This window comes from Solenopsis invicta, chromosome 2 (genome assembly GCF_016802725.1).
Source record: "Solenopsis invicta isolate M01_SB chromosome 2, UNIL_Sinv_3.0, whole genome shotgun sequence".
NCBI lineage: Eukaryota > Metazoa > Arthropoda > Insecta > Hymenoptera > Formicidae > Solenopsis > Solenopsis invicta.
Genome location: NC_052665.1, coordinates 7,074,113 through 7,090,197, shown reverse-complemented (window position 1 = coordinate 7,090,197; position 16,085 = coordinate 7,074,113). Strand labels below are relative to the sequence as shown.

The window sequence follows — 16,085 nt, the reverse complement described above, 5'->3', positions numbered from 1 at the left end:
GCGATAAACGTGCGTTTATCTTTGTATATAATTGTCGTCCGTGAGTATAAGTTTCAGAAATATATGAATATTTAGATACAGATCGAAAAGCTAGCATTACAGACTCTGTTACGAGATTCGCTCTTTGCTGATTCATGTCGCGCGTGATTGATTAGCCTGACGGGATGAAGGCCGTCAAGTCAAATAAAACATGTAGGTAAAGCGGCGCGTGGCGAAACAGAAAATATCGTCCGGCGATGTGACGCTCGTCCGCGACGCTCGCCAGCCAGACAAACAGACTCGTTCGCGTTACGGAACTCACAAGGAACGAGTGCAAACTCTCAAGATTAATGACTCGCGCGCGTTTATTTTTTTTTTCTATTTTACCACTTAATCTTTATTGGTACAAGAAAATGTCGCGCGGCAGGCATTTCCCTACGATACCTCCAGGACACGAGCCATTAAGGGAGAGGGCAAACGTCTGTAATCTTGGATCATTACAAAGTATCGCTCCCGCCATAAATAACTTGCGAGCCATGAATTTGAAAGACCAATGCTCAACTGCGAGACTCGTTAGTGGGTCGCGGGAAATCATCCTCCTCGCGTCGTTCAGGCGTTATTTATGTCGTGAGGTTGCCGCGTATACCCGTCGTATATTGAGAGATTATCTTCTGGCTCCAGCGGACCTATCGCCGCTTTACCGTCAATTATGGCCGTGTTAGCCGGACTCGAACGACGCCGCTGATTTAATCGGGCGATTCATCTTGCGGCTCGCGCGGCGCGACTCGCAACAATCAACCGAATGGCCCGAGTTTTCTTCTGTCCGATCGTTAAGATTCGATACGCCTATATAAAAGCGAGCGAGCGAGTAAGCGCGCGCGCGCGCGCGCCATAAGTTTAATTCGGTCGTATAACGTAACGATTGTTTTTATCGTTTCGAGCATCGGTGATCCGCACGCGCCGTGCCGCGCGCGTTACGTGCTCGAGAGCAGCGCACCGTCGTTCTACTCAACGACTCGTAAAAGTCTCCCTGATGGATCGCGCAACCATCGCTCGAATCGACGCAGATTCGTCTTCCAGACGCGCGCGCCCTCCACTCGTTCGCACATCGCGGATGCCGTTCCGTAAGAGCGTACGCTTCGCACGAGAGCAGTCGATATATCCGCATATGCTCTACGTATGATAACAAATTCTTTTCTCTTTCATCGCACCTAGGAACGCTCTCGCGTGTTCCTTCCTACGATCATTTGCGCCATCGATCCACTTCATCGCGTATCGCATGCACGTTGTTTGCGAAAAATCGAGACCGCGGAGGATGCACGCGCCTCTTCCTGAATTCTTTGTATGTATCTGAGGGCGTCTATGCCTACTAACGTGAATTCCGTGCTATTCACCGGCGGCCGAGGCTCGAAATCCTTCGGAAAATTCATAACGGCGTTCTTCTCGTCGCGTTCGAGAATAATCGTGAGCGTGAGGTTCTGAATGTCCTCCGTATCGATCACTACCTCGCCCTTCTTAATCTTGTTCATATTCATATTCTTCTTCTTCTTCTTCTTCTTATCGTTCAATGTATTCCCCGTGTGTGATCTCTTATCTATCTGAGAACGATCTCGACGCGCTTTAATCGAACTTCGAATCGCGTCCGCTGAAATCAAGTCCGTTGTCTCGCGTGAAAGCGTATTAACGTGCCCGGTGCCGATCAAACGAGAGCGATCGGACGAATTCCCAATCTGTCCTGGCCGCATGGAGAGATCACTCGGATGTCGGTCCTCCGCGACGGCGCCGTTTAAAGCCGTCTTAGCGGCCACTCGAGCGGATCTAATAAAGTCGTTTTGTCGCGTTAGCGTGCTCGAGCGAGCGGCGGCGGAGAGCTCGCGTTTCCCGTCGGCGGCACCTCTGTCCTCTCGTCTTCGTCGGCTGGCTTCGCAAAGCGCCGACTCCCTTGGCTTCGGTCCTTGGCAGTAGCTGTCCTCGATCACGTCGAGATCCTGCTCGCCACGGCCAACGGGTCGTACACATTTGACAGCGCGCCTTCTCTCGCAGCCTGACGTGCACGGCGTGCAGCCTTGCCATTCGCCAATGATCCACCTGAAATCGCGCGCGCGCGACGATAAGAGCGAGGCTTTTAATTAGCCGGCGAAGATTATCGCGCCTTGTCGTGTCCCTTCGTTACTTCCTCGAGATAAAAGTTACAATTCCGTCCGACGGTGATGTGTGATCAACGAAATATGGACGATATGAGAGGAAATAAATGTGTAAACGTTATTACTGCTATAGCAAGTAATAAATACGGTAATACGCAATTACATTTCAATTTCGTCATATCGTAGCTCGTTAAATGTCGTTACTTTTTCGTATACGAACTGACAGCTCCATAAATATTTCAAACGCGGAAAATTGTAAAAGTGTAAACTTGCCGGGCTATACAGGGAGCTTGATTGCACGGCCTGACTTTTGCGTCTGGTTTAACGGTGTTCCTGCAAAATTTATCGTCCACCAGTCCGCCGATTTTCTCGATGCAGCGGGGTTTCGATATCTGCTCTCCCGGGCCGCAACCTGCCGAGCATTTCTCCCAGTCGATGAAATCCCAGGAGAACGCGGGCTTGCGGGGAGTCCGTTGCTTCAATCCTAATGAGTATTTTAACGTGACGTTCTCCTTTGCTGCAACCTGTCAGATTAACTAGCTGTCAAAGAAAATACTGCGACGGGATAAAATTAAATTTCTCGTTAATGTAGTTTCTAAAATGACTTAGAGTTACTTCAATGCACGGGAAAATAGACGCTTAATTAAGACACGTCTTAAGAAATAAAAGATTAATTTTTAGTTATTCCGTAGAGTGTTGCACAAACTATATTTGCGTCGCGTCGACAAGAGTTAGAAATTATATTTGTTAGAAAAAAAAGAATTTAATCCGAAACTCGTTTACTTTGAAAATTGTAACAGCCGATTATTATGGCAATATTGCGGTTTCAAATGAACATAAAATGTTCTTAAGAGTTTCTTTTTGCGCGTTTTTGCCGATAGCACTATGTCCAAGTTGGAACACCTTGTTTGAGATACGTTATCGATTTGCCGAGAGTAGTGACTAATTAGCGGAGTGCGTTCATTATGTTTACCAATATAATCAGGTCCTCGGTGACGGGTCCCGGTATATTCAAAGCTTCCTGCCTCGGTCTTATCATTCCCAGCCACGCCTTGGATCCCGGCACATCGAACATTCCTAGACGGTTACTGAAATAACCGCGTTGTTAATTGCGGAGCAAGCCTAGATCTTTATTTGCTATATTGCGACATAAACGTAACAAGATTGATGAAGCACAGATTGAAGAAAAGTACCGAATTAGAGATGTTTATTCGCAACGTTCGATCAGACAGTATATGACGTGAAGAAGAATTTCATTTACCCATCAATCAACACGATTTTCGTATTTTTGGCGCGCACCACGATTCTGGATTTGGTCGGTTCTGCCTCCTCGACGCGAATATTTCTGGCACCGACCGGCACGTCCGTTATCTTCTTGAGCCCTTAACGCGAAAAATTCGCTCGGAAGATTATTGCAAAAAGCTCTACCACACGCGATATTATTCGTCGAGATTCCAATTTCAGCGCAGCATCGCGTTGTTGCGCAGTGCGGAAAGATTTATTTGACTGTTGCGAGTTGCTCTCTCTCTCTCTCTCTTACACACACACATACATAGACATTTTCAATACGCCGCTTGGGATTCCTCTTAAAGAGCAAGACTGAACGCGCGTCTTATACTTTTGCTCTGGCGAAATTTTAATTCACGGAAATTCTCGTTCGCGTACTTCCCTATTTACCGTGCCGTACCGACGACACTGAAGTTCATCGGCATTTTTGTCAAGTCGCGAAATTTGCTCGACGTGGAATAGTAAACGAGAACGCCAAAGAAATTATTATGAATAATTTAAAGGAGAGATTGACAGAAAAACAGAGAGAAAGAGAGAGAGAGAAAGAGAGACTGAATAACCCATTGAAAGCATTAATAAATATAAAATTCAGCTATCATCTTTAAAATATTATAATTTTTAATAATGTAAGAGTTCACTTTGATATTCGGCAAAGGCTTTTACCTTGCTTCGGATATCTTGCAAACACGAAGTGGTATTAGTATTCGAAGAAACTAGGCAAAATAAAATCTTCGTATTTGCATTTATAGAGAAATATTTTTCTAACATTAATATATATGTTCTTTCTTACGGGGTTGGGCCGCAAATGACACTGTTCCCTGCTTCAAAGTGCACGAGGTGCTGTCGCCTCGACAGACACCACAAACGTCCTCGACGGCATCGGATTCCATATCTAGGTCGCAAGGTATCTCCGTACACATCCCACCGACGCAAATGTCCCGAATGCCTCTATAGCACGTGGTGCCATCCACCACTTTCGGTCTCAACGAGGTCACCAGATTAGTTTCGCTCATGCAGTAAAGCGCGCAGGGATTTTCGGACGCCTTCAAGTCTAGGAAAGATAAGTTACGAAGTCGACGCGAGGCTCGAAAATCTTTTATCGCTCTTCTTACCTTCGGGCAGATTATACGCCACCCAACGATGAACCTTCCCGTCTTCCGGAAACACCCAGTCGTTGAATTCGGCGCACTGCACGTCGCGAAACGACGGTGCGCCGATTTCACAGGGCTGTAAAGAAACTCGATGTTAATCCCGTATGATAATTTTCCAACTCCAGCAGCTTTACGTCAACACAGCGCTTAACACTTTTTTTATTTCCACCCACCTTAACTTCACAAGCTTTGCGATACTTTTTTTTTTCTTCGTAATTTAACGCGCGAGTATCGTACACTTTCGTGCGTCGCGTGAAATTCTTTAAACGGAGAAAACCGTTCGCGAGACAATTTCGCGGAAGAGACGCGATCGTCGCACAAGTCGGATGTTCACTTGAGCCCGCGCAAAAGTTCGCGCTGCGCTCACTGGAAAGCTGCTTACGATCAGTCGCGAAACTAACGTTTGTTGCACAGATTTTATGACGCTTCCTGTCGCCCATGCAATAAGAGCCGCCTTTGGACGGGGACGGCTGGTTGCATTTTCTCACGGCGTACGCCACGCCGGAGCCGCATGTCCGCGAACACCTGCTCCAGGACGACCAGGCACCCCAGCCGCCGTTTGTGATTCCGGGCCGTTCTCCCACCATCAGGCACTTCATTTGGTAGCACCACTGTAACATTCGTTAACATTCCCGACGTCGCGGGGCACCTGGACTGACTTATGTCACACGGGGAACGAGAAGGCACGGAGGATGTCCCGAGGGAGGTGCATTATGAACGAGACTAAATGATGCACTACGTCTTTTAGAAACGCGCGACGTGGAAATTTATTATGCCCTGCAAGAAGATATTCTTGCGCTTCGAGAGACCTTCGTCTTGTTCCTTTAGAATCGCTAACGCCATTCCCGGACGCGAATAATTATCGAGTCCTTTTATGACTTCTGCAGTTTTAAGCGTACTTAAAGCCGCTTAAGTGTCTGCCAGGTAGAATAATATTTCCTCCCTTTTGCTCCGTCGTAGCGTAACTATTTTGCACTTAAAACGGTCATAAACGCACGCATTACCTTTTATTCAATGTAATGTACTTTTTATTTAAAGTTACTTTACCCGCCGCGCAAATGCTAATTAATTGTAATGATACGTGCCATATTCCACGTGCGTGTGGCTGCAAAAATAATATTAATCCGCGGACGTATCTCACGTTCTATATGCACATATTCAAGGAAATGTGCTAAAATTCATGTAGTATCTCCAATTTCGCGGCTCATCATTTTATAAAAATTCTCGGAAATATCTTGCCATTCCGCTGGAATGGCTACTTGAATTTAGCTACCTCGCTTTTCCATTTGGAACATCCGCATTAAAGTATACGCTCGATTCCGCGATAACACGCGAACGCATCGAATCTGCCCTCGCGGCCGGCGACGAGATAATTGCTCTTCGTTTCACAAACTGCAATTGCGCATCTATTTGTCTATTTCATTCCACCGATGATTGCATCGGCTGTTGTGAAGTGGCATGACAAACAAACTGAATTTTTACGCACGTAGGTAGATCAATCTATTTTCGAAGTCGATGTTATCGTTCCGATTTCAATTTTTTAAACTTTCGCAATCCTCTACACATCGTCCAATTTTGCTCACTAAATTTCATCGGTCGGAAATTTGTTTTTCTTTTTACGACGAGTTATTTAAACGAAATATCAAGCGCTTTTTCTATAAATATTTGAATTGATTGTACATGCTTTGAAAAGATGCACACGTCTTGACTAATTTTTTCTATCTCTCTCATGTCAATAATTAAAACATTTTATTATTTATACCCGATGTTTATATATAGATCAAAGTGACATTATGACTCTTATTTACATTTTGTACGGTAACTTTGTTAATAATCAATATTTTAAATTGGAAACTCAACGTTTAAATTCATCAATATGTGGTTCAATCGATTTTAGACTCAAAGTTATAAAATATAACTTGAGATGTTATTACATACTTAGGATGAAACCTTTGGTGGATCGCGTTTTCAGCGACGCTGGCTCGATTTGTCGCGCACGGGTATCGATCATTTGACTTTGTTCCGAGCTCACTCGAGTAATTAGAGATTACTCGCCGGCCGGATTTACGAGCTTCAACGCCGTAGTGTCCGACACCCCGAAGCGGTGTCGACCAACGCCGGTCGGAGCTAATGACTCTCGTCTAGGCGCTCTGACGCTTCGGCACGCCCGGTTATTAACATTGTCACCCAAATCTGATATTTTGCTGATGTGTGATATTTGGACACCGCTCGTCTTCCACCCATTACGGACTCCGCGTGCATTTTGGCATTCTATCACGTTTTGCCGAATCCCTTTTGCAACATCACGTAGCCGCGCATGCTTGACCAACCGCAAAAAACATTTCGGCCGACTTGCCCCGTTTAGATTTCCGAAATATTCGTGACTCGACTTGAAATAAGTTTTATTTGCCAAGATGCATGAATTTTTTATATAGTATGTATATATATATATATATATGTTTGAGTATTAGTATATATATATGTTTGAGTCTTAGTATATAGTTTTTTTTATATACAACAAATTTATTGGGAAAATTTGGAACCGACTTCTTCGTCTTCTAGAAGTACAAACTTCTTGGATACGTTCAAGTATAATAAATTCTTTTATTCTTAAAAAAAAATTTCGCATCGATTATCCCGTACGCTGGCTTGTAAATTTTCTAGCTCATTATTAAGTTTCAGATAAATAATTGTTTTAACTTTTGAAGTGTATTATCATCCTCTGCTTATTAAACCGGAGAGAAGCAAGAAATGGTTGTATAAAAGTTGCAATTTTTTTTTTGTAAACACGCAAACGTATTATTATGGAAGGATTTACAGTGTGTTTGCATAACGATAGCTTGACGTACTTTATAAGAATCGCATCTGCTCAGAGTAATTTAACATTACCACGCTTTGTTGCCTTAAGGGCAACAATAAAACTCAACTGAAGTCTGAAACTGGTTTTAATTCTGAAAGGGCGCGTGATTCACGGTTGATGGCGGATCCAGACAGCTTTTTTTAGCTTTCCGCTATATACTCTCGTCGTATCTCTTTCATGAGATACTTAAACTGTTCCGACATAATGGTCTCTCGGTGAAAGGTCTTCGAGAACCCTTCTCTTGATTAATTGATCAATATGTAATTTTTCTTTGAATCTGCACTCTGATATGCTTTTAAGGCTCTCGAAGGCGAATACTTATTCATCAGTTATACTCGCGAACGAATATCTTGATGAACATTGTATTGAAGTAAGTTAAAGTGAAGATACACAATCGAGACCCGCATAATTAATTATTATAAATCCTTAATGGATCGATATGACGTTAATTACTTTCGGAACGAAGGAAACGTTGCACTCGACGAAGGATCTTTTTCTAAAATAAAATCGTCAAAGCTAAAATTGTTCAAATTAAATTGTCCTACATTGCAAAATTACATTATTGCAATGCTAAACTAAAATGACAGTTTGGTTAAAGAATTGTTTAAGAAGAGAAAGAAAGTTTGGAAATTTCCCAGAACAGTTTCTGTCGCGAAGAATAGCTCCATAATAAAAGAATCGTTATTTTTATAAATCGGTCTATCACAATTCTCACGACCTACGGGTCTTAGATCATCCTTCATGCCTTATTTTACACTCTTTATTCGTAAGGGGGGTAATTTACTCTCTTTTCGCCGCACGGGGTGCCTTCCGCGGGTGGTTTCCTACTAGTCACGCAACCTCTTCCCGGAATGGCGCACCTAAGGGTTTCGCAGGTCTGAAAACGGGGGCGAGAGTATCTCATTTTAATAATTCTTTTTTTTAATTAAAGAATGCAAATAAAATACGAGCTTTAGCTTTTATTACTCTACTTCATCTGTATAAAATACATGTAGGCTTTGTGCTCTTATTTTTACTTTTTTTTTAATTATTCCCAAATTAAATTGCATGTCATTTCCCCTTTTTTCTCAAACGACTTTATCGTTTTATAAAGGCGTGTGTATATAAGTGTATATAATGTGTAAGTATATGCGATTGTTTGCAGTGTATTGAGCTCGGGTTTTCTAAACCCAAATGAGGAGGATCAGTCATCCCTGCGGGAGTCTCGTTTTAGGTGCGTGCCGATCGCGATATCGCGACTTCTCCTGCCTCTTATCTGACAGCCGTGCACGGCCGGAGAACGTATTTTCCTAAACGGATAAGGTAGGCCGCAAAGGCATCGGTTTGTAGATGCGAACGGCAGATGGTGCCTGTTTACGGGCGATGTGGATTCACGAGCTACCGATATGGATTAATGCCCGCATTATCGGAATCGCTTTAAACAAACTGGCCGATCGCGTTTGATACTTTCACCGTCGCCGCGTCGCTCGTGACTAACGCGCGACGTTACTTTTCTGTGACGTCACGTTTCTAATCTGTGCTCAACTTACGATTCCCATGTCACATTGACGAGCGTCTAGTCGATACCGTAAACGGCATTGATCGTCACCGTTGTACATCACTCCCGGCAGCATTTCCGCAACGGAGAAATGGTGATCCTGCGGCTCGTCCTCTAAGCAGAACGCGAGACCCTGCCTGAAATCAATGATTGTAGTCTATATTTGAAAATTTTGAATAAACTTTGCATGTTATATGTCGCAACATGAGGCGAGAGTGGGAAAACTGCGAACATCTGTGAAAAGAATTAAATAAAACCGATGATTATTTATTAATTATTTATTATAATTAGACGTTTTCATTCGAAGAACTACTACAGTCATGTAGCCTTAAATTACAATAATTATTATGCACGTGTTATCGACATAAATTATAATTTTTAGCAAAAAGTAAAATTATTGTTGTGACTCATCGCAATGCGGGACGTAATGCCGAGTTGCACGAGTATATAACTAATATATTCATAATTAGAACTTTAATTTATGGTAGCGAAATATAGTTTTCGTATCATTTTCACATGTCCGTAATTTGCAAACATTCGTAATTACTCCTCTGTAATCATCGCGGATGCATGTAATGGTATTTACCTTAAACAGCGCATGCATTCTATGATTGTGTTATAATACAGCAATGAGCGTAAATCGGATTATTGCTGGATGCAAGAAATGAGAGGTTATCATTACTCTAATATTCTGCAATAATACTGTTCGCGTTTATTCATCGTTCGTTTCCCACTCTCTCCTCTCTAAAACACCCTATTACTCATCTACTCAATACGATACGGGCATATTTTCAAGAAAAATTTATTGTATTTTTGTGAAACTATTTTTTTTTCTTTCTTTGATCCTGATTTAGAATTTTGATATAAATTGATAGAGTTCTGATTTTTTCTCCAAATTCTCGAGAACGTTGCAAGAAGAGTTCTGCCGATAAAATGTGAAAAAAAGTAGCTTGAATATCACAGAAACTTTCACATTTCTGTTATACGTATAATAGTAATTTACGACGATCGTTCACCGTTTCATATCGCGAATCACCGTGTGCAGCACCACGAGACAACGGCCGAGACGCGCGGTTCTTAATTTAATTTGAAATTTACGGCCGTAGATCAGGAGGCACCCTGTGTTTCTCCGCTTGTAGAGAACGCGCGGAGTAGATGAGGAGAGCAGCTTTGTTGCTGGCGGACTTTAATAAAGCCGCCAACGAAAAAGCAACAAGCATTAAGCTTACTCGATGTACGAGCGCAGGTAGCGCCGGGAGCACTCGGACCATTTTTTCGTGATGTACATGTCGCCGGGATGCATAACGGTGGTCTCCGCGTATCCGTTCCCGTGATAAACTATACCGGGACAGCCGTTCTCCCGCTGCACGTCGTGGGACATACCCAGGCTGGTAATGAGAAAAAGAAAATCGGCTTTTCGGAGTGGAATATTTATTGGGGCACGCGCGCCGTCCGGACTCGCTCTTAAAAGGTATCTCGGGGTACACGACGACGAGGAGCCGCTTCATACATTAAACAACGCTCTCGACCGTGACTTATTTACGACGACGCCACGGCATACTATTATTTCCATTCTTGGGCAAAGAAACGGTCTTTAGAAATTTATTTCGAATTTTTTTCCCTCCCCTCCCCTCCCATCAGCGACAGAAAGGGGGTTACCACGCGAAGAGGGCTAGTCGAGGGAACGGTTATTGGGATGAGAAGAATATCCGTTCTAGAATGCTCCTCCGGTTGAAATAAGAATATATGAAATGTTGTGTATATATCGCAGAGCGTCACGTTAATATTATGAAGTTAATTTCGTTGTTCGACGCGACTACTTCGTACGGGATTAACGAGATTAATGTGCACGTTCTAGAATTACGTTACTCCGTTTTTGCGGCGCAATGTATACTCACTTGAAATTTTCCGCGCGTCTAATCAGGTTGGAGCGGATAAAATTAATTACGGGCTTACGTGTGGCCTATCTGATGAGCTATATGATAGCCGGTTGGCAAACCAGCGTCCCTCACAATGGCTGCGCCTCTCAAAGGATCGCACGTACCAGCGATCGTGGATGTACCGGTGAAGCCACAGAGGTTTCTCGAGACACAGATATCTAATCTAATAAGTTATCGTCAAAAGAGCGAGTGCCCGTAATCTTGAGATTAAATTGAATTTCCGACGGAATTGCCTGCGCCGCGTACTTGCTAATGAGAATTGCGCAATCGTGGTGCGCAATCGTGGTGATTTGGGTGGGAATCGTCGCCGGGATTCATGGTGTATTGCCACTCTTGGAAGTGCTTCAGCGTTGCATCCGCGTCTCGATTCATCGACAAATTCATCTGCGTTGTGTTCGATGGAATATCAAGTTGGCAAGAATTCAAAGCGTGCGAGAAAAGATACGGTCTAAATTATAAATTATAATCTGAATGCTTTTCATTCGCGAAGAAGACATATTAAACGCGCGGAAGAGAGATTTATCGTGTGCGCTTACACCTTCGGTAAAACAATAACGTTTTATTTTAGGAGACGGAACGTTTTTACCGCGTACTTTACCTCATTTTCCTCCACCTCTAATCTTATAATTCTTACTATGGTCAGCTGCATATGTATACCTAGACTGACATCGTGAAACAATCCTGCAGCCTGAAAAAAGATCTCTTTTTAAGAATTCGTAAGCAGATTTGTACAGTTTTTGAAAGACTTTTAACTCGCCATATTGAAGAGCGTTAGTATATAATTTTCGACATCGAATTCCTTGTGATAGTCTAATAGAGATTTGTCCAACACGACCAGTAACTCTAGCGTGTATGACTTATTCTCGATTGATCCTGCGGGCATTTTGTTCCTCGGATTCAACGCACGCTTGGCAATGATCCTGGACGTTTCACCGATGACATTGCAGAGCGCATCGTGCACGTCATTGTCTTGATATTCATCCGGGCTTCTTTTATACACAATGTGCGGTTGCTCTATTTCTTTGGTAAAGTCATGCCCAGCCACTGGCTCGATCATGTACCACGCGTGCTTCGTTTTGATGTACCCAACCTAAAAATTAAAATAATGAAAATCCGGAGTTTTTAAAATTTATATTTTGACCGGAAACAAACTAACTAGTCGCTTCCATCCTGCATATAAATATGAAAGTTGTCTGAAAAGTTTTACGAATGTGAATATATATATAGATGACAAAGGCAAGAAAAATTGTTTGCATGCTTTTGTTGCGTCTTCTTTTATGTCAGAGAAATTTTATTTATGCGAATACACTTTGAGTTATTTTGTATGCTAATTAAATAATCGTTTTTTTTTGTGTTTAAAACGTGAGAAAGAGTGCTGCGCTTTGAATTTGACTACATTTTTTTCCTATTTTGTTTTCTCGCCATCTCGAACGACTGCACTCTCCTTTTTTTTTGTAAAGATATATAAATATTTCAAATTTTTGAAATATTTTTCACAAAATATTTAACACGATTTTCTAACTTTTCCATTTTTTAAAAGGAGTGTTTATTGTCGCCAAGACAAAATATCTTGTCAGAATAAAATTTTTTTGAATTGAATATTAAAAAAAAATAATACATACCGAAATCATGTAATTGATTTTTTTCCTCAGCGTTACTTATATATTTATTCACAAAACTTTTCACAAACATCCCTCGTATAACTAATATGATGCTAGAAATGTTGGCACATGTAACCGACGTAACTGTACACGATCAATTGAGTGAAGGAACATTCAACTAACAAGTCCGTAACAAGTAGATAGAGCGCTCTCTTCCGATTGGTTCCGCACACGAGCGCGATAGTGGCATTGCGTGTCTTGCAATCGCTTCAGTTGCATATTGTTCAAAAAATTCTTCGATCCCCATCGCCTCTCGACTATCGCATCTGGTCCAAGGAGTCGACGGTTCGGATAGAGTTCGACGTGGTGCTCTTCGTGATCAATACGCAAGCGATAGTGAACAGCATCGTCGCCTGTCGTCCGATTTCGATAGAAGGAGCGCTCAAAGTGATGAGGTATTTGATGCGATATAAAACTTCCATCCGATCTGACCCTTCGCGGTATTACTATTTTGTGTTCGTCGGATAAATCAGCAGCGCGCGTATAACGCCCTGGAGAAAAAAAGCCAAATACAATTTTGCTTTTATTCAGTATAGATATTTTTTATATGAACAAAATAGTTACATTTTTTTGGTATACGATTATTTAACTTTAATTAATAGTTTTACGATACGTATAATTTTAAGCAATATAATAATTAACAATTAGAAGTTTTAATTGTAATAAAATATTTTTAAAAATTGAAACGCAGTAGTAATTACTACTGCATGGGTATTATTAAATAAACTAAAACTAAGTTTGATGTTCGTTACTATGATGTTTGTCATAATATTTGTTTTTATTAGTGTATTTATTGCTAATGCAATTGTACAGGATTTTTTATATCTGTATATATCTACACACGTACATGCACATCTATTATTGGTGAATTTATTGCAACAATACATTATTTGGATATTATAGCCCGGAATTTTGAGTATAATACGTTTCACTTACCAATGCATTACGCGTTTTACTTTATTATGATGTTCCACACATTTCCATTTTCAGGAGAAATTGCGTGGAAATTTAATAAACCAGAGGAACATTTCTAAATAATAATTATGTATTCCCGAATCTATATCATCGGTGATATTCCGTCATTGACCACAGGCCATTATTTAACTTTCATCGTTGCATAATAGCATTAACGCTGTTGCATCACAGAATATATCTATTCAAATTTTAGCTTTCTACATGCGCTATAGTTAATGCATCGGCACCGAAGTAGCGACTGGTAGATCTGCATAACAGATCCGTAAATCAAATTCACAAATTGCGATGAAGTGCAAAGAGTCAATTTTATTATTTGAAAAAATTTTACAAAAAATAGTCGTTTGAAGCGTATGCAAGCGAATCTTGACTGAAGAGATCGAATGGGCACCGATATTATTGAGAGACGCAAATATTTTTACCAACGGGAATATTTCCGTTTCCGTCTTTCCGGACATCTTTCGCTCTATTGCGAAAAGGAAGGATCTTTCTCGTGTAGGTGAAAATGTTACAGAAGGCAAGGTCTCTCGATATCAGGTATCAATTTCGTCGTTGTACGCCATAGGAGAACACGATAAGACAGAAAGGACATAGCAAGAGAGTGAGAAAGATAAAGAGAGAGACTGAGGGAGGAAGAAAGGAATGAAGCCACGGCAAGCACGTACAATGGATCATCATTTTGTGGTATAAGCGCAGCAGTTTTCCCGCTTGGCAGTGCTATATCATAGAAAAATGTCACTCGCACACACACAGCGTTTTCTCTTTAAAAAAAAAAAAAATTACTTGCCTCCCCCGTTTTAGACTACTGAACGTTTATTTAATAACCGTTTAATTACTTTTGTGATAAAACGTTTTAAAAAGGTTTTAAATAATTTTTAAAGCAAGTTAAGAGAGAATATTTAATATTATTATTTAATACTTTACGGTAAATTTATTAAAAGGATGTTTCTCTCATCTCGCTCGTGCTATTCGAGATTTTGCGAGAAAAGTATTATTATACCCGGACAAGTAAAATGAGCGATAAGCTGAAAGATGCCATGTCATCACGCCACAGCAAGTGGAAGAATCTTCTTAAATCGAGCTAGTAACGAAAAGAAAACGTGCTTTCGTTTTCGGCATCCGCAGCTACGACTGCAATGCAGACAAGGTGGGGGGGGGGAGTGAGCGGTGGCATAGAGATGTGATGTACAATGGGTCATCTTCTCGTACCGCGACCTACTACTCTTCTCTCTGCTGCTTGCGAAACCGCGAAAAATAGCTCTCGCGTGCGCGCTGTGCTCGACAAGAGGAAAGCTCTGCTCTGATAGATGGCAATGACTTTCTCGAAATAGGACAGGCTGATAGGGTGTAGAGAAGCTCTGAAAGGGATCGACGCGTGGAACATTTTTTTTTTTCTATAGGAAATTATGGAAAAACGGCCAACCATATATATCTCAACTTATACGGCATTATCGCCGAGTTCATATAACAAATACGTCTCTCAGTTTAATGTTATATCCACGCGCGTTATGTACTTCATGTTTTATAATTTATTTGTTTGCGTATTTTTTATTTCTATATCGATACATGTGCATATTTTTTTTGTAATTTACTTCTACAGTTTCTTTCCACGAGAAACTCCAGTATAAATATTATTGCTTTGGAGAGAGAGAAAAAGAATTTACAAATTTAGTCGAATAAAGCAATCGATCAAACTGCAGCATTTTCAAGATACTGATCTGGATACTAAATTAAAACTTTTATTTTGATTGATAATGATGATGATAAAGTTGCATTGATTCAATCAAGTTTGTAAGTTAAAAATAATTTAATTAGAGGAGTTAATTAGAAAAGTGCAGAAAAAATTGATCGAGGCAGAATGTATGTACATACGTACCTTGATAACCGGTATGGACTTGCTGACTATGAAACGTTACGAGCATGAACAGGCAAATAGATGGATAAGGCGACAGGCGTTTCATCATGGTAGCATGCGATCTTATCGTGATGTGTAACCGTCTCTGACATACATTGGTTCGGGAATGTCAATTCGATTGATAAAATTAAGGGGGCTAACTTGTTTGACGTAGGGCGTGTTATACACACACGCTGTGGAGCGACATATCGATCTCGAAACAAAAGGGTCGACGACCACGCAATGCTTGTCAAACCAATCTATTTTCTCGTGTATTTTTCTACGCAGTCTGAATATTGTCATATTTGCACTTCCTGTTGTAAAATTCCTCGATATCTGAACGGGTTATGACGTCAATACTGTCTACTGCCGCGTGGAAATTTTAGTTTTATATAGTTTAACTTTCACGTATATTTCTGTTTATTAAATAAATCTATATTATTTCTTTGCGTAAAATATCTAAGATTATGCTTAGGAACACGATATAATTATGTTATAATATTTTAATTAGATGATAGATAAAATACAACAAATTTGATAATATAAGAACTGTTCAATGAAATATTTGTTAAAAAGTTTTAATTGTATTATATGTTTATCGATAAAATTTTTGTATCGTTATTCAGATACATACTCCCTGTCGACATTTAATTCATTTCT

General features: G+C 41.0%; 2 protein-coding genes across 5 annotated transcripts in view; both read right to left on the bottom strand.

Annotated features, from left to right (window-relative positions):
• Positions 1 to 10: 10 nt before the first annotated feature.
• LOC105200940 (A disintegrin and metalloproteinase with thrombospondin motifs 6) lies at positions 11 to 11,167 on the bottom strand. Its single transcript, XM_039446059.1, has 9 exons — positions 10,188 to 11,167; positions 8,951 to 9,095; positions 4,735 to 5,172; positions 4,523 to 4,637; positions 4,201 to 4,461; positions 3,385 to 3,505; positions 3,097 to 3,211; positions 2,397 to 2,647; positions 11 to 2,067 (listed from the first exon to the last, which is right to left on the bottom strand). Exons 1-9 carry the CDS (start codon positions 10,337 to 10,339, stop codon positions 1,245 to 1,247), a joined length of 2,421 nt encoding a protein of 806 aa, XP_039301993.1. The 5' UTR covers positions 10,340 to 11,167; the 3' UTR covers positions 11 to 1,244.
• A 10-nt stretch (positions 11,168 to 11,177) lies between these two features.
• Positions 11,178 to 16,085, bottom strand: part of LOC113002944 (A disintegrin and metalloproteinase with thrombospondin motifs 12-like) — a 45,422-nt gene continuing 40,514 nt past the window's right edge. For all 4 annotated transcript variants that reach the window (XM_039446067.1, XM_039446065.1, XM_039446064.1 and 1 more), the window contains 3 exons: positions 12,683 to 13,050; positions 11,656 to 11,988; positions 11,178 to 11,586 (listed from right to left, as the gene is read on the bottom strand). In XM_039446067.1, coding sequence (XP_039302001.1) covers positions 11,458 to 11,586; positions 11,656 to 11,988; positions 12,683 to 13,050 — 830 coding nt within the window. In that variant the 3' untranslated portion in view covers positions 11,178 to 11,457. The remainder of the gene's footprint in view (positions 11,587 to 11,655; positions 11,989 to 12,682; positions 13,051 to 16,085) is intronic.

What these genes read in the sequence shown, in the direction of transcription:
- LOC105200940 (XM_039446059.1), bottom strand. Translation starts at nt 10,339, where the DNA reads ATGTCCCACGACGTGCAGCGGGAGAACGGCTGTCCCGGTATAGTTTAT. An exon ending in AAAATCGTGTTGATTGATGG is followed by an intron (nt 3,212 to 3,384) that starts GTAAATGAAATT and finishes CGGTTATTTCAG; the next exon opens with TAACCGTCTAGGAATGTTCG. An exon ending in CAAGCTCCCTGTATAGCCCG is followed by an intron (nt 2,068 to 2,396) that starts GCAAGTTTACAC and finishes GCGCGATTTCAG; the next exon opens with GTGGATCATTGGCGAATGGC.